Consider the following 25,634-nt stretch of genomic DNA (forward strand, 5'->3'; position numbering starts at 1 on the left):
TATTTTGCAATATGAAAATAGTATATTTCGATACAAGGGGCCAAATGAGCATACGCTCGTTTGGCCCCTTGTATCGAACCATATTTTTCTTTATAAGTGCAGGCATAACCTCGTTTGACAGCTACTTGCAGCTATTCAAAATGGCCGACTCCCTCATTGTGCGCGCGGACGATGAGCAAAATGTTTTGGCCACCGCTTAACGGTGAGCAAAATACTTTGCTCATCGTCCGCGCGTACAGTGAGGGATTCGACTATTTTGGATAGCTGAAAGTGGTTGCCAAACGAGGTTTTTTGCATGCACGTATAAAGAAAAAGTATTTTTAAGTCAATTTGTGACAACCATCAGAAAAAAATGGCACAAATGTACGCACAAGTGTGTGACATGGGGGAGTGGGGCTCAAAAAGGTAAAAAAAATGTGTGACGTAATTTATGGACGGCCCTTATAATAATCATTTTATTTTATCTCTTTAAGCATATAAAAATTTTTTTTTATAATAATTTTGCGCTTTATGGCAGTTTTATATTTAATTCTTATTATGTATACTGAAAATTATATACAGTAAATTGATTATTATTACTTATCATACTGTTGATAATAATTGTTGAAATCGTAAATATTAAATAACAATTCTGATATTATTTGTTGAATTTACAGTTATTTCCTAAAGAAGAAGAGGTTTCTGACATTTCCGTTTCGTGTACAAATAACAGAGACGTCCGCCAATCGTTTTATGGAATTCAATTTTCAACAATATCAGCAAGATGAGATAAGAAAAAAAACAACCGTCAATCCTGGAAATAATTTTGTAAAAACATCGGAAGAAAATTTACTATGAATTATTAAAGGAAACTATAAATTAGTCATCAAAGAATTTAAATTTGAGTGAGTTGCGCGCCACTTCCAATAAGGAAATATTGTCAGCCAATCAGGGCCCAGCATTCATAGTATTCCACCACCTCCAGCGTCGCGCGCCACTTTCTAGTAATGTAATATTTTCAACCAATCAACGCACGGCGTTCATAGCGGAAAGAGTGCCCCACCACCTCCAGCGACACTTTTTGACTTTGCAGCCATTTAGTCCGCCATGAGCCACGTGCCGAAGAAGATGTCCTGAATTTTGGTGAGTTTTTCTCTTTTACGTAACCCTGATACCACCTCCTTTTCCAGGAAGTTAACCAGGTGAAGTTCCATACTTAATCTGTTAACTTCCAGTTAAATTCCATGCATGTCTAAATATTTCCCTTCTTTTTCTTTCCTTTGTTAACTTTCTAGTATTTATCAATTATTTACTAGAAAAATACAAAGGATTTTTTTTGTGAAATATTAAAGTCTAAAATTTAAAGATTGTGGTTTAAAATTTTTTTTATGAAACTGTAACTGGCACATGGTTATCAGCCCCGAGTTAATTTTGAAAAAATTTATGTTAGCAATAACATAAATAAAGTTAATAAAATTAATTTTATTAACTTTATTTTTGGTATTGCTAACATAAATTTTTTCATAATTAATTCGGGGCTGATAGCCATGTGCCAGTTACAGTTTCATAATTTTTTTTAAAGTATCCAATCAAAGTACTTTAAATAATAACATTTCAATTTCCTCGAAAATATAAATTTTTTAAAAATGAGATATTTTACTTAAAGCTGACAACCTTGATTTGGTTTTTTTAATACCTATTGTTTCTTTAAATATATATTAATTTATTAAAAATCTATTAAACAATAGAAAATATGTTTGTACTTTGTATTAAATTTAATATAAAGTATTCACCTATTTTTCTTCATTTTATGGGTTTTTAATAAAATAATAATTTTAAAAATACAAGAGGTGGTTGTCCGCTTCATTTAAAAAACTCCAAATGTCATTTGATAATTGAGTGGCTGATAGCAAAAGCGGGTTAAAATTTAAGTGCGATCAAAAGTGGGACGAAAATATTGCGAGCATAAATGAGTTAAAATATTTTAATTAATTAATCTATGCTGTAGAAACATTTATACTTTTTATAGTAATTTCAAGTTTTAAAAATTTATTTAAATAATAATTATAAAAGAAAAGTCATCAATAAATAATAGTCTCCTAAATAGATAAATTAATCAAAATATTTTAACTGTTTTTTCTTGCAAGGCTTAAAACCCATTTTTACTTAAATTCAAATTATAACCCACTTTTACTATCAGTCCCTTAATTTAAATAAATAATTTAAAAAAAGTAAAATAACTTAACAAACAGAGGAAATTCAAATGTAAATAAACATTTAAAATACTTTGAAAAGATACTTTGAAAGAAAAATTTAAAACTATAAACAATCTTTAAAGCTTAAAAAGACTTTAAAATTTCAGAAAAAAATCCTCTGTATTTTTGTAGTAAATAAACAATTGATAAATACAAGAAACTTAAGAAAGGAAAGAAAAAAAGAAGGGAAGTATACATAGACATCCGTGGAAGATAACTGGAATTTGCAGAATTAAAACAGGAACAGACCATGGTTGACCGAGAGGAAAGGGAACCGGTAGAAGGGAAAGTAAGAGAAAGACTCCACCAGAAGAAGGAATGGACGTTATAAATGAAGGACTACAACAATATGTACAACATGAATTAATAAAATGTTTATTAAAAAAAATTTATCATAGTTATTCTTCGACAGTCTCCTGTGTCCTCCTCTCTCCTCCTTCGAACCAGGTGCCTCATGTCCTGAGATTTGGTAGAGTACTTCTTTTACTTCTCCCTTCTACCGGTTCCTTTTCCTCTCGGTCAACCATGGTCTGTTCCTGTTTTAATTCTGCAACTTCCAGTTATCTTCCACGGATGTCTACATATACTTCCCTTCTTTTTTTTCTTTCCTTTCTTAAGTTTCTTGTATTTATCAATTGTTTATTTACTACAAAAATACAGAGGATTTTTTTCTTAAATTTTAAAGTCTTTTTAAGTTTTAAAGATTGTTTATAGTTTTAAATTTTTCTTTAAAAGTATCTCTTCAAAGTACTTTAAATGTTTATTTACATTTGAATTTCCTCGGTTAGTTAAGTTATTTTACTTTTTTTAAATTATTTATTTATATATTTCTTATTTTTTGCTTTATTTAATTACTTAGTATTTTTGTATGAATATTATTCTTTATTATTATTTTATTGTTATTTTTACTATTTATTATTTACTAATATTTTTGACTATAAAAAAAATTTATTTTATTTATCTTTAGACAATAATATTCATACAAAAGTATTAATTAAAAAATAAAGTAAAAATTAATTATATATAATTAAATATTATATGTGACCTGGACAGTGAAAAGGGGGCCTACGTGCGAAAAAATCGATTTTTTATTGATTGGTGATTCTGACAGAAAAAACTTTTTTTTATCAAAATTACTAATCAATAAAAAAAAATTTTCGCACGTAAGCCCCTTTTTCACTGGTCAGGTTACATATAAATATGTATTTAAATTATCTAATGATATTTAGGGCCTTTTAAATGAAGCGGACAACCCCCTCTTGTTTCTTTTTATTATTATTACTCTGAAATATTATTATTATTTTATTAAATATCCATCAAACGAAGGAAAATAGGTGAATATTTTGTATTAAATTTAATGACGTCAAAGCAACTAAATTTAAATCAAAGTATACAAATAATTTCCTTTGTTTAATGAATTTTCAATAAATTAATAATATTTAAAGAAACAATATTAAAAAAACAAAAAAAAAAGGTTGTCAGCTTTAAATAAAATATCTCATTTTTAAAAAATTTATATTTTCGAGGAAATTGAAATGTTATTATTTAAAGTACTTTGATTGGATACTTTAAAAAAAATTATGAAACTGTAACTGGCACATGGCTATCAGCCCCGAGTTGATTATGAAAAAATTTATGTTAGCAATACCAAAAATAAAGTTAATAAAATTAATTTTATTAACTTTATTTATGTTATTGCTAACATAAATTTTTTCAAAATTAACTCGGGGCTGATAACCATGTGCCAGTTACAGTTTCATAAAAAAAATTTTAAACCACAATCTTTAAATTTTAGACTTTAATATTTCACAAAAAAAATCCTTTGTATTTTTCTAGTAAATAATTGATAAATACTAGAAAGTTAACAAAGGAAAGAAAAAGAAGGGAAATATTTAGACATGCATGGAATTTAACTGGAAGTTAACAGATTAAGTATGGAACTTCACCTGGTTAACTTCCTGGAAAAGGAGGTGGTATCAGGGTTACGTAAAAGAGAAAAACTTACCAAAATTCAGGACATCTTCTTCGGCACGTGGCTCATGGCGGACTAAATGGCTGCAAAGTCAAAAAGTGTCGCTGGAGGTGGTGGGGCACTCTTTCCGCTATGAACGCCGTGCGTTGATTGGTTGAAAATATTACATTACTAGAAAGTGGCGCGCGACGCTGGAGGTGGTGGAATACTATGAATGCTGGGCCCTGATTGGCTGACAATATTTCCTTATTGGAAGTGGCGCTCAACTCACTCAAATTTAAATTCTTCGATGATCAATTTATAGTTTTAATCAATAATTTATAGTAAATTTAAAACAAAATTATTTATAATACAATCAAAAAATTAAATATTGCAATATAATATTACTTAAATTGGAAATTTTTTTTAAGGTATAAGAATTTTTTTGTAAACATGATTGGTTTGATACTTTTTTTATAAATGTAAGGAACAATGGCACATTATAGACATTAATAAAAACTTAATCGTATTTTCTCAACATTTTTTTTTATTTTATGACCTTTTTTATATCAGCTTTAGTTAGTTTTTTTTGGATTGCGAAAAACTATTAAGAAAATTGTACATGTGATGCTCTATGATAGCTCTAATCGGATCTTTTTTACAGAAAAAAATATTCACTCTACAAAGTCATGCCTTACGGTAATATAATACTGTGAAATGGCGGAATGCAGATTAGATTACGAGAAATGTTATACGCTAAATCTGCATAGATAAATACAATTTATCGTCGCCTAACAAATATGATGTACTTATCAAATCTATAGTCACTTTTCACAAAGAAGAAATACTGTTTCTTTTACAAATTACTATGCAATTTCTTCAAACTATAGTATTTAGAGTTAGCAAACTCATTAGATTGAAACCTTGTAATTTCCTTCTCTTGTTTGAAAAATAAGTGCCGCACGCGAAATTCATTACAATTACATACTTACATATACGAATGTTATTCTAACAAGGGTGAGCAATATTCTCTCTTCTTGATGAGATGTTGTTTTTTTGCAGCAGCCACTGGACCATTAGCTTTGATCATCATCGTAGCCATCTTTAACGCATAATCCCACCCTCTCCAGCAGAACCATACAATTCCTATAAGAGACAACAAACAAAGAAAAAAGTTGATCTTACCGCTACTACCTTACCGTGTAAGCTTACCACAACCTTACCATGTAAACTTACCACGATCTTACTGTGTAAGCTTACCTTAGCTTTATTGTGTAAGCTTACTGTAAGGCGGAAATTTTAAGATGACCTCAAGTTTACTGCAGGCTTACACAGTAACCTTACAAACCCTACAGATATACTTACAGTAACCTCACAGCAAGAAGTCGTGCTATGTGGGCTATTATTCATTTACTGTTCACATATATGAGGCAAAATTCCTGAAATGTCCGAACAAAAAATTAAAAGTTCTCGAATTTAATCCATACTTTTCTAAAATGTTGTTATTGTTGGTGAAAGTCTAAAAATCAATTATTATTGAATTTAATAAAATAGTTTTTGAATTACAACGTTTTTAATTTTTGACTTTAAAAAAAAAATTTTTTTTCAATGTACAATATTTATAAGTAGAATGCATAAAAGTTAACATATATAATGATTTTTAAAGCTTTTTTGACGAGCTACACGCTGTTAATAAAATTTTTTTTTTTTAAATAACATTTGACCTTGAAATTCAAGGTCAAAATGTAAATTTACGTTTATCTCAAAATCGGATTTTTTAAAAATATTTTTAACTATCTCAATGGAAAGCTTGACTAATTTCCTACAAAACATGTAATTTTCAGAGTGGGATCTTTTAAAGTTTTTGAGATATTAATTAATTAATTAATTAATGTTTATAACAAATGAAATATTTTACAAACGAATAAAGTTACCTTAATTCTGAAGTTAGTAATTGAAAGTTAACGTAATTCCGCATCCAACGAGCCCTATATGAAGTATTTTGGATAAGTAGATTGTTAATAAACAATTAGTTAACATTGCAATTGTTTATTAACAATCTACTTATCCAAAATACTTCATATAGGGCTCGTTGGATGCGGAATTACCTTAACTTTCAATTGGTAAGTTCAGCATTACCATAACTTTATTTGTTTGTAAAATATTTTATTTTTTATTGTTATTTAACTAAAATTGAACAAAAATACTTCATATAGGGCTTTTGGATGCTTGTTGTTAGTAAAAAATAAAATATTTTACAAACAAATAAAGTTATGGTAATGCTGAACTTACCAATTGAAAGTTAAGGTAATTCCGCATCCAACGAGCCCTATATGAAGTATTTTGGATAAGTAGATTGTTAATAAACAATTAGTTAACATTGCAATTGTTTATTAACAATCTACTTATCCAAAATACTTCATATAGGGCTCGTTGGATGCGGAATTACGTTAACTTTCAATTACTAACTTCAGAATTACGGTAACTTTATTCGTTTGTAAAATATTTCATTTGTTATAAACATTAATTAATTAATTAATTAATATCTCAAAAACTTTAAAAGATCCCACTCTGAAAATTACATGTTTTGTAGGAAATTAGTCAAGCTTTCCATTGAGATAGTTAAAAATATTTTTAAAAAATCCGATTTTGAGATAAACGTAAATTAACATTTTGACCTTGAATTTCAAGGTCAAATGTTATTTTAAAAAAAAAAAATTTTATTAACAGCGTGTAGCTCGTCAAAAAAGCTTTAAAAATCATTATATATATGTTAACTTTTATGCATTTTACTTATAAATATTGTACATTGAAAAAAAATTTTTTTTTTCAAAGTCAAAAATTAAAAACGTTGTAATTCAAAAACTATTTTATTAAATTCAATAATAATTGATTTTTAGACTTTCACCAACAATAACAACATTTTAGAAAAGTATGGATTAAATTCGAGAACTTTTAATTTTTTGTTCGGACATTTCAGGAATTTTGCCTCATATAAATTGACTAGTGCAATAAAAGAAAATCATAATTCCAATAATAATGTTAGTTTTTAAAAGAAGCCACAGAGCGAAATTAAAATTTTCTTTATACGTGCATGCAAAAACCTCGTTTGGCAACCACTTTCAGCCATCCAAAATAGTCAAATCCCTCACTGTACGCGCGGACGATGAGCAAAGTATTTTGCTCACCGTTAAGCGGTGGCCAAAACATTTTGCTCATCGTCCGCGCGCACAATGAGGGAGTCGGCCATTTTGAATAGCTGCAAGTAGCTGTCAAACGAGGTTATGCCTGCACTTATAAAGAAAAATATGGTTCGATACAAGGGGCCAAACGAGCGTATGCTCATTTGGCCCCTTGTATCGAAATATACTATTGTGTGTCAATGCATAGAAAACTTCTATTGTTTGGATTTTCCAAATTTCATTTAATCTAACCTTAATAAATAAATTATTAAGTAACTACATAACAATTTCATAAAAAATCTTCATCTTTAGAATTTTTTTATAAAAAATTTAGTTGTTATGTCAACTTTTTAAAAATACATTTCTACACTTTCAATTTCAACAATTTATGTATAAAAATAAAAAAGATATTTGAAATATACAAGTCAAGATTAATCAATCAATTTATTTGTAATGCTTCATTTTTGTTAAATTTGAATAATGTTTTATTATTTTTAACCTTGTCGGACTGAATTCATGTTATACAATTATTAAAAAAAAAGAATCAAAGTTTTTAGTATCAAATAGAAGAGAAACTTTCTTGCAGTGAATAGTGTAAATTAAACATATAGACCAAAACTGATTCATGTTTTAGTTTTGTCTACAGAGTCTATAGACGCTATACTCCAACCGCATTGATTAAATTTTTTTTTTCATATATAGCTAAAAGCTTTTCAACTAGTCATTATTATAATTACAGTCACCACTATTTAAGTTAACATTTAGAAACGACAATTATTTTAATTATATCTCCGTCTACAGTTCTTAGGAAACACTGCTTATCTACATGAATATTTAAATACTCGCTATGGATTCGTGCAAGGAACGTGTGGATGCTTACAAGCAGGGCTACACCTCATATTACATTTTGCCATTATTGTGCAAACACCGAAGAGATGGACGTAGTAAAGAATCCATACTACAATGTTATCAAATTTATTATAATTATAACAGGACAAAGTGAATATCTACCTCTATGGCTAAACTTACCCATAAAATCTTTTTATTTATTTATTATGATATCTTTTATAGTTGCTCAGGTAATATTACACACAGTTTAAAATTGTTTTGAACTTAATATAGAAATTAATAAAATTAGATTTCAGGTTTGATAAAAGTATTTGGTAACCTTGACTTGGTATTGTTGTGCATTCCACCATGCTGTTATGCTTCAATAAGTGCAATTATTTTTATAAATAACAATCTAAAAGTAAAACAAGTAATAAATTAATTTTTTTTTAATTTGTATGTGAGTAGAAAAACACATACAAATTAATTAAGTTAACAAAAAATATTTTAAAAAGTGGCTTGTTTTTAGGGATTAAAATATTTTTTTTCTAATTTTGTTTAAGAGGGGAAGAAATAACTAAACTACGTAAATATTTTTGTGGCAATAAACCCAAGAATTTAAATTTAAAATTTAGTTAATTTTAAACATAATCTTTAGACAATTTAACTTAAGCGGTTTGTACCACATCTTTTTTTCAAGAAAATCGATTTTATAAAAACTGCATATTCTTGTAGTAGATATATGTAGAAATGCTATGGAAACTATTATTTTGGTTTTTTATAAAAAATTTTTAAATTTGAACAGCAGAAATTTATTTATATTTTAATATGAACATAAACTATATTTTAACTTGCATCCGTAAACTAAATTTTCATGTATTTTGCAATTGAAAAATTAATTAGGGACCGAATAAGTTTTTATTTATATGTTTTTAAAGATTAATTTTACCCAATTTTTTAAATAAAATTTATTATTTCATTTTAAAGAATTTGTTTCTAAGATGCACCACGGATGACGTCCTTCTAACCTATGACTCTAATTTTAGGGTAATGTCAGATTTTTTCTACAACTTTGACCAAATTTTGAGGTTATGTTCGCCTACACGCCTATGACCTTCAACGAAAATTTAAGGTTATGTTTTCCCTTGACCTATGACCTTTACAAGTTTAAAGGGAGGGATCATATCTTGACCAATGATAATAATTTTGAGGTTATGTCCGTCTCTACTCCATCAAAAACTTTGTTTTTTGAAGTTATGTTCGATTTAATCTATGATTCTGTCGTTTGACCTTGAGTATTGATGTTATGTTAATTTTTAACTTATGTTTTTGATATAGATAGTAGAATATCTGAAATTTTCGAGACAAATTCTGAACGGTACGCGAGTTTTAATGCTTCGCGAGTTGAACAGTAGGCGAGTACTGTGAGCTCCCGTGTAGCGTCGAAATTCTCGCCTAGCGTTCATTCTTGAATCAGGGGCGGCTGCGATATCTTTTTATAATATAGTAATGATAATGATATATATCTATATAAATATAAATCAAATTACACATATATTTGTATATAAAAGCATTTATACATGTATATAATGTATCCTGTGGTGTAAGGGGGTATTTTTTTGAAAGAGGACATTTTTTCGTAACTTCGCTTTTTCTCAAAACAACGTTTTTTGACCTGGCCGACATCAATAAACAAAAAACTATTGCACCGATTAAGCCCAAATTTTTATAGCTTATTCTACACATATACCGCTATCGTCGGAACTAGAATCATAATTTTTCATTAGTATTTAACCATTTTTTTAAAACAATTTAAGTTGAAAAAACAAGGTCAAAAACGAAAAAAGAACGCCATTTTTTTTCTCATCGAAAATGTTGATTGTAATTCCGACGATAGCGACGAGCTTAATTTTCAAGAAAATATCAAATATTTTATTTTTCGATGACCTAAATTGGAGATATCGTGTCCGCCAATCACAAGTATGAGTATTTTCAGGCGGCTATAACAGCAAGATAATCCATAATAAATAAGGAATAAAATTTTTTTTAATAGTTTAAAACCCCTTTGTTTTAGGTATAAAAAGTTTAAAGTAAATAAAATAAATTTTGTAACAAAAAAAAAAATATTTAAGAAAAGTCACTGAGATGTGGTACTAACTCCTTAATAAATGTCTGAGTTCTGTAAAGTAGAGGTCACTTGCTAAATAAATATTTATATTATTTTATTTTTGATGTAAAAAATGTATCATTATCAGTGAATCATATATAAAAATTATAACTGCTTTGTAGATGAATATTGTTTTTTGCAAAATACAAAATGATTGGGACACGTTAACATCAAAAGCTGAAAGTCAAATTCTACATAAATATGGCAGAAAATGCAGGATTTACACTATAGTATCCTTCAGTAGATATTTTGTTACATAAATAAAAATTTTATTATTTTGAAAATATGATAAAAATCTTTAAGTTTGTTATAATTAAATGTCACTTTATTATTATTTTTATTAGACAATTGTTTTACTGTTTTCTTTAAGTTGCTTGCTTAATTGTAAAACAAACGACATCTCGGAATTGTTTTGAAAAGGATGACACCTCAAAATGGAGCTGTAAAATATGACATATCTTTATTCGGTTTGAAGAAAATGGGAGGTCGAAAACGAAAATTTTCTCATGGAATTTCGATTGGTACCACTGAGCGCAAAATTTAAAATGATTTGTTAAATTTTTTATCAAATAACGATATATCGTGTGTTTCAGCGCACGGTGCGGCAGAAGGAGGTTTAAATAAAAATGAGTTGGCACTTAAAAATTCCTTTTGGTAATGGTCCTTAGATGAATAAAAAACATTTCTCAATAGGTTTTAAAATCAGTTTACGTGCTCGATTTAAGAGTGTCGAATGGTCTCTGAAATTCTTTAGCAAGAAGAGACCTTTAATTATCGCACTGTAATAACGGCACTGAACGTAAAAATGATAAAAATTGATTTTTAAATACTTATTTTCGAAAGACGGACACTTTTTACAAAAGCAGCCAAAGATCCTTATCTTATAAACTTCTTAATCCGAAAGATTGTGCGAATCCATACAAAAACGTGATTGAGAAACGAAAAGTAAGAATGTAATATAATGACAGGTTCATTACCTCCTGTAGCCGTCAGATGGCAGAAGCATGCCAGGGAGCACAAAGTCGCAGCTGTTATTAGATTACTTTTCTACTTTTCGTTTTGCAGTCGCGTTTTTCTATAGATTTGTACAGTCTTTTGGATTTAGGAAATTTATAAAATAAGGATTTTAGCTGATTTTACAAAAAGTGTTCTTGCCTCGAGTAAAAAGTATTTTAAAATCAATATTATTTCATGTTTAGAGCAATAGTTAAAGCTTTTTTCTTGCCAAAGAATTTCAGATACCGTTTGACACTCAATGCATAAATATAAAAACGAAACAAGAAAATAACTTTAATGTTAATAAATTTATATGAACACAAATCTAAAACATTTATTATTTATACATATATGTACATTAAATAAATTCTGGTTTCCCATAAAACACTATTTTTATATTAAAGCTCAATTTTTTTTTAAATCGGACACGTAAACTGATTTTAAAACCTATTGAGAAATGTTTTTCATTCATGTTAGAACCATAATTTAAAAACATTTTTAAGTACCAACTCATTTTTATTTAAATCTCCTTCTGGCATGGCGCATCGTAGCTTCATTTTTCATCTTTTTAAAAACAATTCCGAGTTATCATTTTTTTTTGCATCAAGCAAGTGAAGTATTGTTATTTTTCAGTTGGATCCTTTGGTCATGTTACAGTCTACGTATTTTCACATTTTATACCTTTGGTAATTAATCTTACTAAGGATATTGATGAACGTAAAAACAAGGTTTTTCTTTTCGAATTTGGCTTAAAATCAGAAGCATATTACTATTTGGTATCTCTTCACGGTTATACGGCTGCTTACCTATGTACTGCTGCATTTGTAAATGGAGATACACTTCTTTTAATGTTTCTTGAACATGCTTGTGGAATATTTGAAATTATAGGGTAAACTCAATTACATATTTTAATTTCTACACAATAAATTACATGGATGAATTTTTTATTTTATACACGGTATAAACAATAATTATTAATTTATTAGAAATATTTTTTTTCATATTTTGAAATAAGAAGAATTAATTGCAGATTCTCTAACAACATCAGATACTTCAGAATGTGCTACGGACGTGGTAAAATTATCCGTCCGTAGTATTTCTTAAATATCCGAAAGGTCTTAGGATTTACTTTCAGCACACAAAAACCTATATTAAAAACAGTTGTATGTTTATTTTTTACCGCTTGTATAATATTTTCTTATTCTTATTTTTATAGGCATAAATTGAATGTGGCCATAAGAGAAAATCCAGATTCTAGTGATAATATTAGTTTTCAAAAGAAGCTCCAGAGAGAAATTAAACTTTGCGTGGCAATGCATAGAAAAGTTCTATTGTTTGTATTTTACAAATTTTACACTAATTTTAATACACGAAATTAAAACCAAACGACTACATACATATCTGAATATTTTTTTTTAACAATTTAAATATTTATGAACAGTATTGTACAGGAGATGAATTTGTTTAGAGAAGGTTATCAAGAACAAAATGCTTTGAACAGTGTAATTAGAAATTAGGTACATTTGAAATTGACTGATATTCTAAATTACCTTCTCTACACAAATTTCAAGTCTATTTAGTTTTTAACCATACATTTAATCCACATTATGAATTTTATAAGAAAAATAAAAACCAACTGTATTTATATTAATTAAAGTATTTTACTTTTGCGAGATATGTGAATGATGTCCAGGATGTTTTTTCAACAGCCTATCTATTGGTATTTGGTCTTAGTATAATAGATTTAAGCGTCACAGGAGTCCAGGTAAGTACCATATTTTTATAAAATAAAGTTTTTTTGCATTCATAAACTATAATGTTGAAAAAAAATATTAGCCTAGTCTCTAATTTTATCCTGTGATTCAGTATGTAATGAGTGTGAAGAGTTCTGGCGATGGAATAAGATTTGGATGTTATATAATATGTCAAGTGTTTCATATTTTCTTTTTAACTCTACCAACTCAACATTTACTGGATAACAGTCTTAGTCTTTCTACATCGATGTACAACTTATTTTTAATTATTTTAATATCTACATTTTTTAATTAAATGAGATTGTAAGCATTACACTGTAAAAAAAATTAGGGAGTTAATGACAATCGGAGTTGAGATTAAAAAATCAAATCCAAAGGGGGTAAACATTAAGATTAATTCCTTTAACACAAACTCTGAAAGGGAGTGGGACTACTAAAGAGTCCCCACTGGGAGTTACAATCAAACTCCTATTTTTTACAGTGTATCAAAACATTAATTTATACTTTACAAGGATTCTAATTTTGTCTATGACTTGAGGTACAATAATAAGCATTATAGAATAAGAAATTTATTAAAAAATATAATATTATATTAATAAAATAAAAGAAAAGTAATACGTAATATTTATCGAAACGTTGTTTCGAGTTTGAAAAAGATAAAAAAAAAAGATTTTAATGACAAAAAATAAAAGTGAAAGTTAATACCAGTCTTGTACTATATACCTCTTTCTTAAAAATTAAAAGATAGTCTCTTTTCCTCAGTCTCGTCATTTTATTATTTGAATTTAAAACAAATTTACAAATTACCAAGGCACTTTAATATTGTGGATTGAATATAGATAGAAAAATACGACTTACCTAAAAATTCTTAAATTTAGGGATTCAGCAAATTGAAGCGACCGGGAATAGAACCCGGGACACTGCGCACGGAAGATATAAACGAAGCAACGTGCCCCCTCCAGTGACTCTGGGCGTAGGGGAAGTGAGTGTTTCTCAGTTAAATGCTTCTCGCTTTAAATCATCTTTAATATAATAAATAAATTATTATTCTTATAACAACTATTAAATCATATGTTAAATTTAATAGATTTAATATGTTTCAGAAAATTTTGTGAATATTTAATTCAATTAAATTTGACATTTAATCAAGTATTAATTGATAAATTTTTTTAATGAAATTATATTATTGGTTAAAAGAACATTTGTTTTAATTTATTGTTAATAATGAATTTTCTTTTTTAAACATGTATTTTTCATAAATTAATTTTATATACATAGAAACAGTAATAAATAATATATTAGATAGGCGTTTTAAAAATATATGTATCAGGTGGCCTTTAATAAAAATAGCGTTATTTATTTATGATTTTACGAAATTTTCATTTTACTGTATTTAAAAATGAATAGTTTTAAATTTCAGAAAAAATATTACATTTCGGCATAAATTATTTTTATTTTTACATTGAAATTATTTTATTAAGTTAATGTTACTTGATAGAAGAAAATGTTATTTGTTTTAAATACAAAAATAAATCGGTATGAATACAGTTAATTTATTATAATAGTTAATAATTGTTTAAAATAAATAATCACTTAATTCAAATTCACAAAATTTTCTGAAACACATTAAATCTTTTAAATTTAACATATGATTTAATTGTTGTTATAAGAATAATAATTTACTTTTTATATTAACGATGATTTAAAGCGAGAAGCATTTAACTGAGAAACACTCACTTCCCCTATGCGCAGAGTCACTGACGGGGGCACGTTGTGTCGTGTCGGATCTCCAAAAGGTTTAAGTGTGGAACGCGCATTAAACAACGAATTATATTTGTTTTACAAGATTGTATTGAATTAATTATCAAAAGATCGAATTTCTAAAATTTCAAATTTTTATTTGATGGAATTTCGAAATTTTTCGATCTTTTGGTAATTCAAATATTCAAATTACCAAAGATCAAATTTCTTAAAATTCAGAATCATAAAAAAAGAAATTTTTAATAATAAAATAATAATAATTAATTAATTTAATCTTTTAGAATTTCAATTTTAAAATAATTCAAATTTTTTAAATTTTTCTTACAATTTGTTCTTTTAGAAACTTATTCTTTTGGTAATAATATGAACTTTTAAAATTTTTGCAATTTCTTCTTTTAGAAATTCTATCTTTTGGTAATTTGAACATTTTAAAATATTGCAGCAAGATTGCCATGAAGTATTGTAGCAAACAGGACATTTAAAAATTGCTGTAATACATATGCAGTAATATTACATTGGCAATATAGTAGCAGTAATATTGGCAATATTGTAGCAATATTGAATGAATGTTAAGTGCTATTTAGGATAGACTAGGACCAGATGGGAATTATAAAAAGTGTCAAGATAAATCATTATAATATGTTCATTGAAATATATTTATTTCGTTATATAGTATTGAAAGTAAAACTTTAATAAGTAAGGAGCAGCAAATTATTTGGATGGGCAGTAATGATTTGTTCGCTTATGAGAAAATGAACATCCTCGCCATCCGTATACGCAACTAGAAATTTATAACCTGTGTCGGGTTTTAAATATTTGATTTTCACAAAATTATATAATTCATCAGGATATACATAGTCAAGCAACTCAGGTTCCCTAGTATTATTTAAGTCGATTATAAAAACCTCCATTTTTGCAGCCGTAGAAATATTCTCAGGTTTACCCCACTGAATATAGGCTGTTGTATCATCAAAATCAACAACTGTGATAGAATAATTGTAATCAAGAGGATTAAAAGGAACATCAGAATTAATTTTTTCTAATTTTTTGCTGACATAAGAATCAATTTTTGAATCTGTAATAGAATATTATTAAAATATTAGCAATGTTACAATGCATGTTAATTAATAAGCATTAAAAAAGAAACATGTGAATTCTAAATGATATTTCGTACCTAAAGGATGTTTAATTCTGATTTCTGGACTAGAGATTCCTTTTATTCTATTTGGGAGAAGTGCAACATCTAATGTAAACACATATTTTTTTCCTGGTTCAAGATCTTTTACTGTTACATTGGTAGTATTTGAAGCGATAGAAATTCGATGATATCCCTCAAGTGTATTCCATCCATTGCGGAGCTGACGATTTTTTTCCACAAAATATATCGAATCCATGTATTTACAATTTTTAGGCTTTTCCCATTGCAAAATGGCAGATGTTTTAGTGATATTAAGCACTTTGATATCTCCTCTAGGTTTACAACCATCTTCAAATTAAAATATAAAGTTACAATAAAATTCAAATTTAAAAATTATCCCTAACATGTTGTTAATGTGTATTAAAGTAGTAAAACAAAAGTTTGAATTACGCATTAAATTGAAAAGTTAATTTTACTCTATTAGTATATATGTTCGTAAACACTTAAGTTTAAAAAACTTTATGTCAACCTTTAGTGAATATTCTCAAAAATTTAGATAACAACAAAAATGAAGTAAAAATATTTTTAAAATTGTGTGTTGTTGTTTTGCAATTTTTTCTTAAGAATTATTTCATGGAACTTTAAAATGCTAAAAAAGAATCCAAATGTTCAATTGGTTTTTTTCTAAGAGTAATAAGAGGTAATTTTATAACTGATTACTGATTGTTAAGATCCATACCAATTATTTCTGTGGTGTTGAATTCAGAGCTCGTCCACTTAATATCAAGATTACTTAATTCATGAGCGTAAATAACAAAATGAAATAAGTCTTTTGGCATATATCCCTTCATTGTAAATGTTGGACAAACAGCACTACTTTTATAAAATTCACATACCCCAGCTACGCAAGGAAAATCATATATATGTACATTATTATTTTGTTCTTTTATAAAATTAGTATGATGTATTAATTAGTACGAAAAAACAATTAATTCACTTGGTAAATTGCAAGTACTTTTTCTAATTTTGTAATTCAAAATTGATTAATAAAACATAATTGCATTTAATAATGAACCTGTGAAATATTTTAGGGCAAATTCAAATTAAAAAATACATAAAAATTTACAGATTGTCTCTTACAGATTTTGGAATACGCTAAGAACTTCGTGTGTGTTTTTTTCCAATATATTCACTCATTTTTTTTCAAATTACTGTGAATTCAATATTACTTAATTTTAATGAATAATTAAAATTTACATTATTTATTTTGAGTGTTATAGATACAGTTTTATCTCACGAGTCTATTGATAATAGAAACTTATTTTTTAACAAAATTTTACTTACTATCCTTTTCACTCATACATATTTGATACTCAATTAAACCACTGAAATTGGGCTTGTTCCATTTCAGGGTGTAACTATGAAATGGTTCCATTTCAACATCAACTTCAGTATTAGAACTAAAACAGGCATCTGCTAACAAAAATATGACATCAAAATAAAATACGAAAATAGAAAATAATTTACCACATGAAAAAAAATGTTCTCGGTTGGTATAAACAAAAGTTCAGTAGTTGCAAACGAACTGTCTTGAAAAAATAGAACTGATCTAACTCTCGGTTTCATGTCACCGAACAAGTTCGGTTGTATTTAATTTGGTTAAATCTAAATCGAAATATACATTAGTTACCCTGGCGGATCTCGAAATCGGAATGTACGCTGAATTCGTTGTACATTCGTTACACATTGGTTAAACATTTAGTTGGAGTGAAAATTGTGTAGAAACTGAGTGGAAACTGTGGAAAAGTGTAATTGAATTGAATAATAAAAGTATTTAGTGATAGATTTGTGCTGTATTTGTGATAAATTAACGTGTTATTATTAAATAAATAAAATTTAAAGTGTAAACTGTTCGTGTAAGTGAGTTTGACAGGCTAGGGAATTTTCTAGTGACATCCAAATTGATAGTCGATAAAGAAGTTGAGCCGCCGACTTTGCACGGTAGGTGTCAGCATTCATAATTTCCCCTTTTTAAAAATTCTCTTTTTAAATTGTAAATAGAAAAATTAATTAATTAATAAGTTACATATAGTTTCTATGTTGTCATTTTTTTTAACAATTTCATTTTTGAAGATTGTTTAATGAAATAAATTAAACTTGTATAATCGATGCAAATTGTTGTTTTTTAATTAAATTCAATTAAATTAATTTAATCGTAATTTTAATAAAGAAAACTTTTTTATCTTCCTTTATTTTATTATTATTTATTTTTAATATAAATGTAATTAAAAGAAAAGATTTATTTAAAAGTATTTTAAAAACAACAATTTGCATCGATTATACAAGTTTAATTTATCTCATTAAACAATCTTCAAAAATTCAATTGTTAAAAAAAATGACAACATAGAAACTATATAACTTATTAATTAATTAATTTTTCTATTTACAATTGAAAAAGAGAATTTTTAAAAAGGGGAAATTATGAATGCTGCCACCTACCGTGCAAAGTCGGCGGCTCAACTTCTTTATCGACTATCAATTTGGATGTCACTAGAAAATTCCCTAGCCTGGCAAACTCACTTACGCGAACATTTTACACTTTAAACTTTATTTATTTAATAATAACACGTTAATTTATCGCAAATACAGCACAAATCTATCACTAAATACTTTTATTATTCAATTCAATTACACTTTTCCACAGTTTCCACTCAGTTTCTACACAATTTTTACTCCAACTAAATGTTTAAGCAATGTGTAACGAATGTACAACGAATTCAGCGTACATTCCGATTTCAAGATCCGCCAGGGTTTTAATAACGAAACAGTCAAAAATTATTTTGACAGTTTTAAATTTTTAATTCTGATTATTATCAATAAACATGAACTAATGCTTTTAAAATAACAAATGAATATGTTTGGTTATAATAATTGAAAAACTTTTGCATTTGCAGCCGTACTAGTTTAGTTGAAACAATTTGCCCTTTGTATCCAATAACTGAACTTTTTTCAACCATACCCAGTTCGGTCAATTATAACGAACCATTTTTTTTGCTTGCAAAGTTGTTAATGAAGTATGAAGTGAAAACAGCTAACTATAAATTAAAACCTTCATACCTTTTGAAGAACTATTCTCACTTGGAGGTGTTTGACAATTAGTGTCAACGAATATTGACAAAATGGTGATAATGGCAAAATAGAAACCCAATGATCTTGTAGTTGCCATTTTGCTAACAATTATGGTTTACGTTAGCAATCAATAGAATTAGATTAGATGTGGTAACCTGAATAATAAATTGAAACACATGAATGTTGAAAAAATTAAGCTTAAATAGTAATAAATAATAAAAGAAATTGGAGTTATATTGCTTCTACCTCGCTAACACCTAACTGTGATTTTAGTGACAGAAATGATACTATAAAAACATTTTTACTGGCATTAACCTTAAAAGTAACTTATGATGTTTTATTAACAAGTCAAATTGACAAAAAAAAAAAAAATATAAGAAAAAGATAGGTTAATTTTATAGTTACCTTCTGCCTTAGACTTCTGTAGATCTTTAGACTTTGTTGTTAATACAAATTTCAACCATTTATATACTGCTGACAACAGGTATATTTCGAAAACTTTAGTTTGTGTTTCATCATTTAGATTTGAATTAATTTTTTTTTTATCAACATACAAACATTATATATTAATCTATTAATTATCTATTATTTGGAAACAAATTCTTCTTCGAGATTAATATTAAATATTATTAAATATATATTAACGATTAATAAATTCTGATGAGGAAATCGGTTCCGGTTTCGAAACGTTGCAAATGTTTTTGATATATCTTTCCTATCCTAAAAAATTGCCAAAAAAATTTTAAAGAAATTATAATTTATTATTAATTGGGACAAAACAACAATGAAGATTTCAATGTTATTAAAAAAGAATTCCATTCTCCTATATATTATTATTATCACAATCGTAACAATCATACTCTCTAACTCTGAATTAGTAAAAATGATTATTAATTTAAATTACCCGTGTGGAAAAAGCCACGATCTTGCCCTCAAGAGTTCGGGGCCCCCGGCGGGGGCCCATGAGGGCTGATCCATATGGCGAATCCATGAGGGGCAACGTAGGGGCCCCGCATGGATCGCCCTCATGATCGATTAGCAAAATTTTCTAAGTCCAAAATTCAAATATTTTTTCGTAGGTTCGATTCCCCCCATGCGTTAGATTTATTTGTTTCTCAGGTTTGCGTTCAATCATTAATTCTATGTATGAATTAATTGAAAAATAAAAATATCCGTTAATAGTATGCATAAATTACATATTTTTTAATTTTTTAATTAATTAATTTATTATTACTTTTAATTATATCCGACAGTTAATTAATTAGAACGTTAATTAATAAATTCAATTTGAGTAAGAATTTAATTTAAAATTGAATAATTATTAAATAAATATGTTATTTATTCATAACTTAAGCTTATTTATTATTAATTAACTTTTATTATTAATATTATTGATTAAAAAACATTATGGCAAACTTGAGGGCAAGATGAGGGCAAACGTGAGGGCCCATAAGGGCGCCCTCATCGATGAGCATGTCGTTTCCATGAGGGGCCCCTATGGATCATCCATATGCGCCCCTCATGGCATGAGGGCGATCCATAAGGGCCCCCACTGTGGGCCCACATCACTTTTCCACACGGGTAGTGACTCACTTTTTGCTTTAGAATTAGTTAAGTTTTACTAATTGTTAGTAAAAGTTACTAATAGTTAGTAAAATTTTACTAATTCAGAAGCAAAAAGTGAGTCACTAATTTAAATTAGTAAACATTTTTACTAATTTAGATTTTTAGAGTAGAACAGTTTTTAAAATATTGTTATATAAATTACTTAAAATTAGTTATACATTTTTTCAATTTGAGACTTTGGATCGAAGAAACATACAAATTGAATACAAATTATTATTATTATTATTATTATTATTATTATTATTATTATTATTATTATTATTATTATATTATTATTATTTATCTCGAATTAATTTTTTTTGCTTAAAGTAACTGATTTATAATTAATTTCATAAATACTTGTTAGGGTCTACTATTTGAGATAATCATACATTATTTCTGTAAATTATTAATTCTTTTACAATAAAAAAATATTTAATTAATAACAAATGAAAATGAAAAAAGTGGAAAAATATTGCATACGTGTTAAAATTTTTTTAAACTAGATGACTAGTCGTTAGTCAAATTATCTTATCTTAAATTAATGTCTATGTGTATAATTTAGAAGATTTAATTTAAAGCTTATATTAACACAAATGCTATATTATTTTTCAATTATTCGAAATGAAGCAATATTGTATATTTTATGCTTTAAATTTAAAAATTATTTTTCTTTATAATCTCCACGTGTAATTATACGTATATTTTTCAACTATTAGGGATATGTATTTATAAGTGTTAAATATATCATTAAAACATCTGCCATTGTGCAATGGCAAAAGTCTAAAAATTATTTTATCTGTATGTATGCGACGTATACTGTGAATAAGTTTCGTCAACCTCGTATAATAGATGGGAAGTACCAGAGGTAGTTCATAAACTATCTTCTTTTTTTATTACTACCAATGTATCAATAAAAAATTTTAAATTCTGAAGCAAATATGGGCAAAACTATAAAATCGGTCAATTTCATGTTACTTATGATAGAAATCAATTTAATAACAGATAAATGTTTTCATATAGCATTGCTAAAATATTTTTTAGATTTCTAAAAAATAACCTCCTCAATTTTAGAAAAACATCCCTTAACCCCTTCGTTGGCAGAAGGAAGTCAACAAAAAGTGCTCAAAATGTATGGAAAATTTTTTTTTTTCCCTAAAAATTGGTATTCGGGAGTTTTTGGGATCGCTGATTAAGAATTCGATGTTAGTTTTTCGAAATTCAAAATGGCGGATCCAATATGCCGGACGATATTTATAAAAATTGCTTAGATTTGCTTAAAAATTAGAATTCACAGGGGTTTTTGGGGTCGCTGATTACGAATTGGATGTGATTTTAAAATCATACTAATAATGATATTGTCGCTGAAAAGAAGACTATCTTTTGACTATATTCGAAAGAGACGTTTCCTACAATATTATAATTGAACTTTATTTATAGATTAGATCAAAACCAAATTTTTCAGCCAAAAACATTATTTTTGTGGCATGATACCTTTCATGGACATATTATTTAAAAACGTTGATGTAAATTACAAAAAAATTTTAAAGTTCATTTTTTTCTAGTGAATTACTCGTAAAGATATATTTCAATGTTATAAACTTTAAATATCTTATTATAAATAAAGACAATATTCTCGTATTGCGCTGCCTTAAGTAATAAAATTAATGAAAATTAAACACTGATTTTAATAGATACAATTCAGATTGGTTTGATTTGTCAAATAATACAAAAAAATTGTTACTTATTATAATGAGAAGAGAATCTAAACCGACAACATTCATCGTTGGTAGAATATTCATCCTTTCATTACAGTTTTTTACAAGGGTATGAAATAATATAGGAAAAATCATATATTATCTAATCACAAATTAATTAAGAGTGATTTAATTATATTTTATATTTTTATAAAATTACCTAAAGGTTCTTCAAACATCAATGTCATATTTTACTGTATTAATGTCTGTACGAGGATAATGAAATTTCCACTCGTACACTATAACAAATTTGGATAAAATAAATAGTCTTTCTTAGTGCAAACAAGTCGCACGTGACGATTGAGAAAATAAAAATTGATCGTCTTTTTAGATACAAATATAGTGGTTAGAATTGTTTGTAGAGTTTTTGCATAACATGATTTTTTATATTAATACAAAGTTTTTTATTTTGCTATTAAAAAAAAAAATTAATTATCAGTGATTAATAAAGTGAATTTTTTATTATAATATTAAAAAAGTTGTATTAATTTTCCATTTTTTAATTAATTTAAAAATTGTATAGGTACTTTATAATGAAAATTCAGTAATTATAAAATAAAATTATAAATTTTTATTTAACTTTCGCGTGTAACTGTTGCCGGCTATAGATTAACATTTTTTATTATAGGTACAAACGAAAAAAAAATGTATTTGAATGACAAAATTCCTGTAAATAAACGACATTTGTTTATTTGATTACATTTTATGTACAGTCTTTTATTTCGATGATAATACAAATATATATACGAATGTTTATAACTATTTATGCTAAAATTAGTACATTATCAAAGCTGAATTCAGTTTTATATAATATAAATAATCTCTTGTTGTAATTTCGAATGAGATGATAAAAATTTAAATAAATAATTAATTGGACATTAATTCAATTTAATTTTTGCAAAGTACAAAGCTGAATGTATTAATTATTAATATTTTAAAATCAGTAAAACGTAAATTGATGATAAAAGTTAAATTACAAGTGTTTATTATAACAAAGGACATTGTTTTTTAATATAAATCTTTTTTAATAAAATATTTTTAATGACTCAATGCTATATATTTATAATACAATTTACTATTATAATGTTACAGTTAAATCTACAACTACAATGTTTTTTTTATAAAGAAACAACGTATTCTTTAAAAAAATTAAAAATATCTAAAACTGAAACATCAAGTTTCTAATTTTTATTTCTTTTTTTTGAATTTAATGCGAAGCACTAGGAAAAAGAATTTTCAAATTAGTAAATAAAATTTTTATTATTTTGCAAAATAAATATATTGAAATTTATTAATCATTTAATAATAATTTATCTTGATGTTTTAATTTTAGTTAGAACGCCTCATTTTTTATAATTTTACATATATATTATATTGGTATTTATTTTAGCAATTGGTCATTTTAATGCGTAAATTTAGAAAATTCTGGGCAGAGATTACAATGAACTTGTAATCCCCCCTTTTTTTTATTTAATAATGTCAATGAATATTTTGAAATTGACCAGCAAATTTCCGAAAAAAATCCAAAAAGTAGTTCTTATTTCTATATTTACATTATATTTTACAATAAACAAAATAGCATCATAATTTATAATTAAAAAAAGATTTTTTTTTAATTCAGTGCTAAATAAAGCATTTTTGCTGCTTTCGAAGAAAATGTTGAATTATTTTTTTATTAAATAACATTTCACTTTACACTTGTAATTATTTTACCAGTCGCTCATAATAAATAAATAAATTCTTAAAATAAAATTTTAAAAAAATTTTTTCTTATGCAGCAATATTTTCAATTCAAATTGAATTGAAGAAAAAGATAAAAATGAACATTGTAAAATTAATTTAGAAAATAGTTTGCATTCTGGTAATTTTCAAAAAATATAATAAAAGATATTTTTTATTATACTCATTTACATGAACGAATCTCAGGGATATTAGCGTTTAATTTCCCCCGAAAATATTTAAATAATTTTATAATATTTATTTAAATTACTATTATTTTTGAAGAAAGAAATATAAATTATAAAATAATAATTTACGTAGCATCAGTTATTATTAAATTTAAAGAAATTGAAATAGAAAATTATCATCATATTATTACAAAAAATCCATTTAATGATGTGAAAGTAAAAAAAAAATTGTAATTTAATTATTAATTATGTGTAATTAAAAATACCATAAATTATATTGAATTCTTTGTTGGAAATTAATATAAAATATATTAACAAAAAATTAAGATTTGAAAAATTGTTATTTATATGAATAAAAATTTTTTCATCAAAAACAATAGGGAAATTAATATCCCAATGGGAAAAATACCATTGGCGTATTAATGGCCCAATAATGGGAGCCAGGGATGCCAATATAATTCCAATAATGGCACCCAATAATGGACCATTATTGGTAAAGTCATGGGCTGTCCACGCCGATGCCAATGATTGGCAACCATCATTGGCAAATTATTGGCAACCAATAATTAGCCAATATTAAAAATTTTAATAATAATTTAAAAAATCAATAATTTAAAAAAAATTTATATTTTTATTATTTTTTAATAGTTATTATTATTATTATTTTATTTTTAATAATTAAATTAAAATAAAAAAATGGTCATCAAAGTATTAGTGAAACTATTTCTTCCAAAAAAGAGTTTGTCTCAAATCCAATTAATAGAAGAGACATCGGGCAGAAAAAAATTTCGACGAGAAAAAAAGTTTAGATCACTGCTTATATACCAATCAAGTGGCATCTCAACTGCGAGAAACAGTGATGTTCGCCCTCCCTTTGCGGCGTTGAGTGAACTAAAGTCCAGAGCTGAGCCATCAGCGCAGCGCGGGAACATTTAAAAAATTTGATTTTATTAGATATTTTATTTTATAATAATTAACGAATTATTAAGTATGACATTATGTTATTAATAATTATTAATGACATTAATTATTTATTAAGTTAATTATTTGTCATATTTAAAATAAAATAAAATATCTAATAAAATCAAATTTTTCAAATGTTCCCGCGCTGCGCTGATGGCTCAGCTCTGGACTTTAGTTCACTCAACGCCGCAAAGGGAGGGCGAACATCACTGTTTCTCGCAGTTGAGATGCCACTTGATTGGTATATAAGCAGTGATCTAAA

At 26.5% G+C, this 25,634-nt stretch overlaps 3 protein-coding genes and 1 long non-coding RNA gene across 10 annotated transcripts in view; 2 read left to right on the top strand and 2 right to left on the bottom strand.

Annotated features, from left to right (window-relative positions):
• The window catches only part of LOC127290448 (uncharacterized), a 52,699-nt gene extending 47,976 nt beyond the window's left edge, over nucleotides 1-4,723 (top strand). For all 4 annotated transcript variants that reach the window (XR_007844349.1, XR_007844351.1, XR_007844350.1 and 1 more), the window contains one exon: nucleotides 657-4,723. The gene's annotated coding sequence lies outside the window, so the exon portion shown is untranslated. The remainder of the gene's footprint in view (nucleotides 1-656) is intronic.
• Nucleotides 700-8,095, bottom strand: LOC127290458 (uncharacterized). 2 transcript variants are annotated; one of them, XR_007844354.1, is made up of 4 exons: nucleotides 7,867-8,095; nucleotides 5,551-5,624; nucleotides 5,178-5,331; nucleotides 700-793 (listed from the first exon to the last, which is right to left on the bottom strand). It is a non-coding gene; the product is annotated as an uncharacterized LOC127290458 (long non-coding RNA). The 2 variants fall into 2 exon arrangements; XR_007844353.1 differs by lacking the exon at nucleotides 7,867-8,095 and having other exon boundaries at nucleotides 5,551-5,676.
• A 118-nt stretch (nucleotides 8,096-8,213) lies between these two features.
• On the top strand, nucleotides 8,214-22,957 carry LOC127290455 (odorant receptor 22c-like). Of its 2 annotated transcripts, XM_051319022.1 has the most exons (9): nucleotides 8,214-8,446; nucleotides 8,513-8,625; nucleotides 10,485-10,602; nucleotides 11,992-12,247; nucleotides 12,575-12,691; nucleotides 13,033-13,123; nucleotides 13,225-13,361; nucleotides 22,440-22,572; nucleotides 22,669-22,957. In XM_051319022.1, exons 1-9 carry the CDS (start codon nucleotides 8,383-8,385, stop codon nucleotides 22,720-22,722), a joined length of 1,083 nt encoding a protein of 360 aa, XP_051174979.1. In that variant the 5' UTR covers nucleotides 8,214-8,382; the 3' UTR covers nucleotides 22,723-22,957. The 2 variants fall into 2 exon arrangements, with proteins under 2 accessions (XP_051174979.1, XP_051174980.1); XM_051319023.1 differs by lacking the exons at nucleotides 8,214-8,446; nucleotides 8,513-8,625; nucleotides 10,485-10,602 and adding an exon at nucleotides 10,630-10,883.
• Nucleotides 15,516-19,655, bottom strand: LOC127290454 (uncharacterized). 2 transcript variants are annotated; one of them, XM_051319021.1, is made up of 6 exons: nucleotides 19,546-19,655; nucleotides 19,129-19,295; nucleotides 17,356-17,484; nucleotides 16,751-16,912; nucleotides 16,048-16,359; nucleotides 15,516-15,948 (listed from the first exon to the last, which is right to left on the bottom strand). In XM_051319021.1, the coding sequence occupies exons 2-6, from the start codon at nucleotides 19,235-19,237 to the stop codon at nucleotides 15,563-15,565; spliced, it is 1,098 nt and encodes a 365-aa protein (XP_051174978.1). In that variant the 5' UTR covers nucleotides 19,238-19,295; nucleotides 19,546-19,655; the 3' UTR covers nucleotides 15,516-15,562. The 2 variants fall into 2 exon arrangements, with proteins under 2 accessions (XP_051174978.1, XP_051174977.1); XM_051319020.1 differs by having other exon boundaries at nucleotides 17,356-17,487.
• Nucleotides 22,958-25,634: the final 2,677 nt, after the last annotated feature.

Source organism: Leptopilina boulardi, unplaced genomic scaffold (assembly GCF_019393585.1).
Source record: "Leptopilina boulardi isolate dan_hultmark-lab unplaced genomic scaffold, ZJU_Lbou_2.1 LbouV2_69, whole genome shotgun sequence".
NCBI lineage: Eukaryota > Metazoa > Arthropoda > Insecta > Hymenoptera > Figitidae > Leptopilina > Leptopilina boulardi.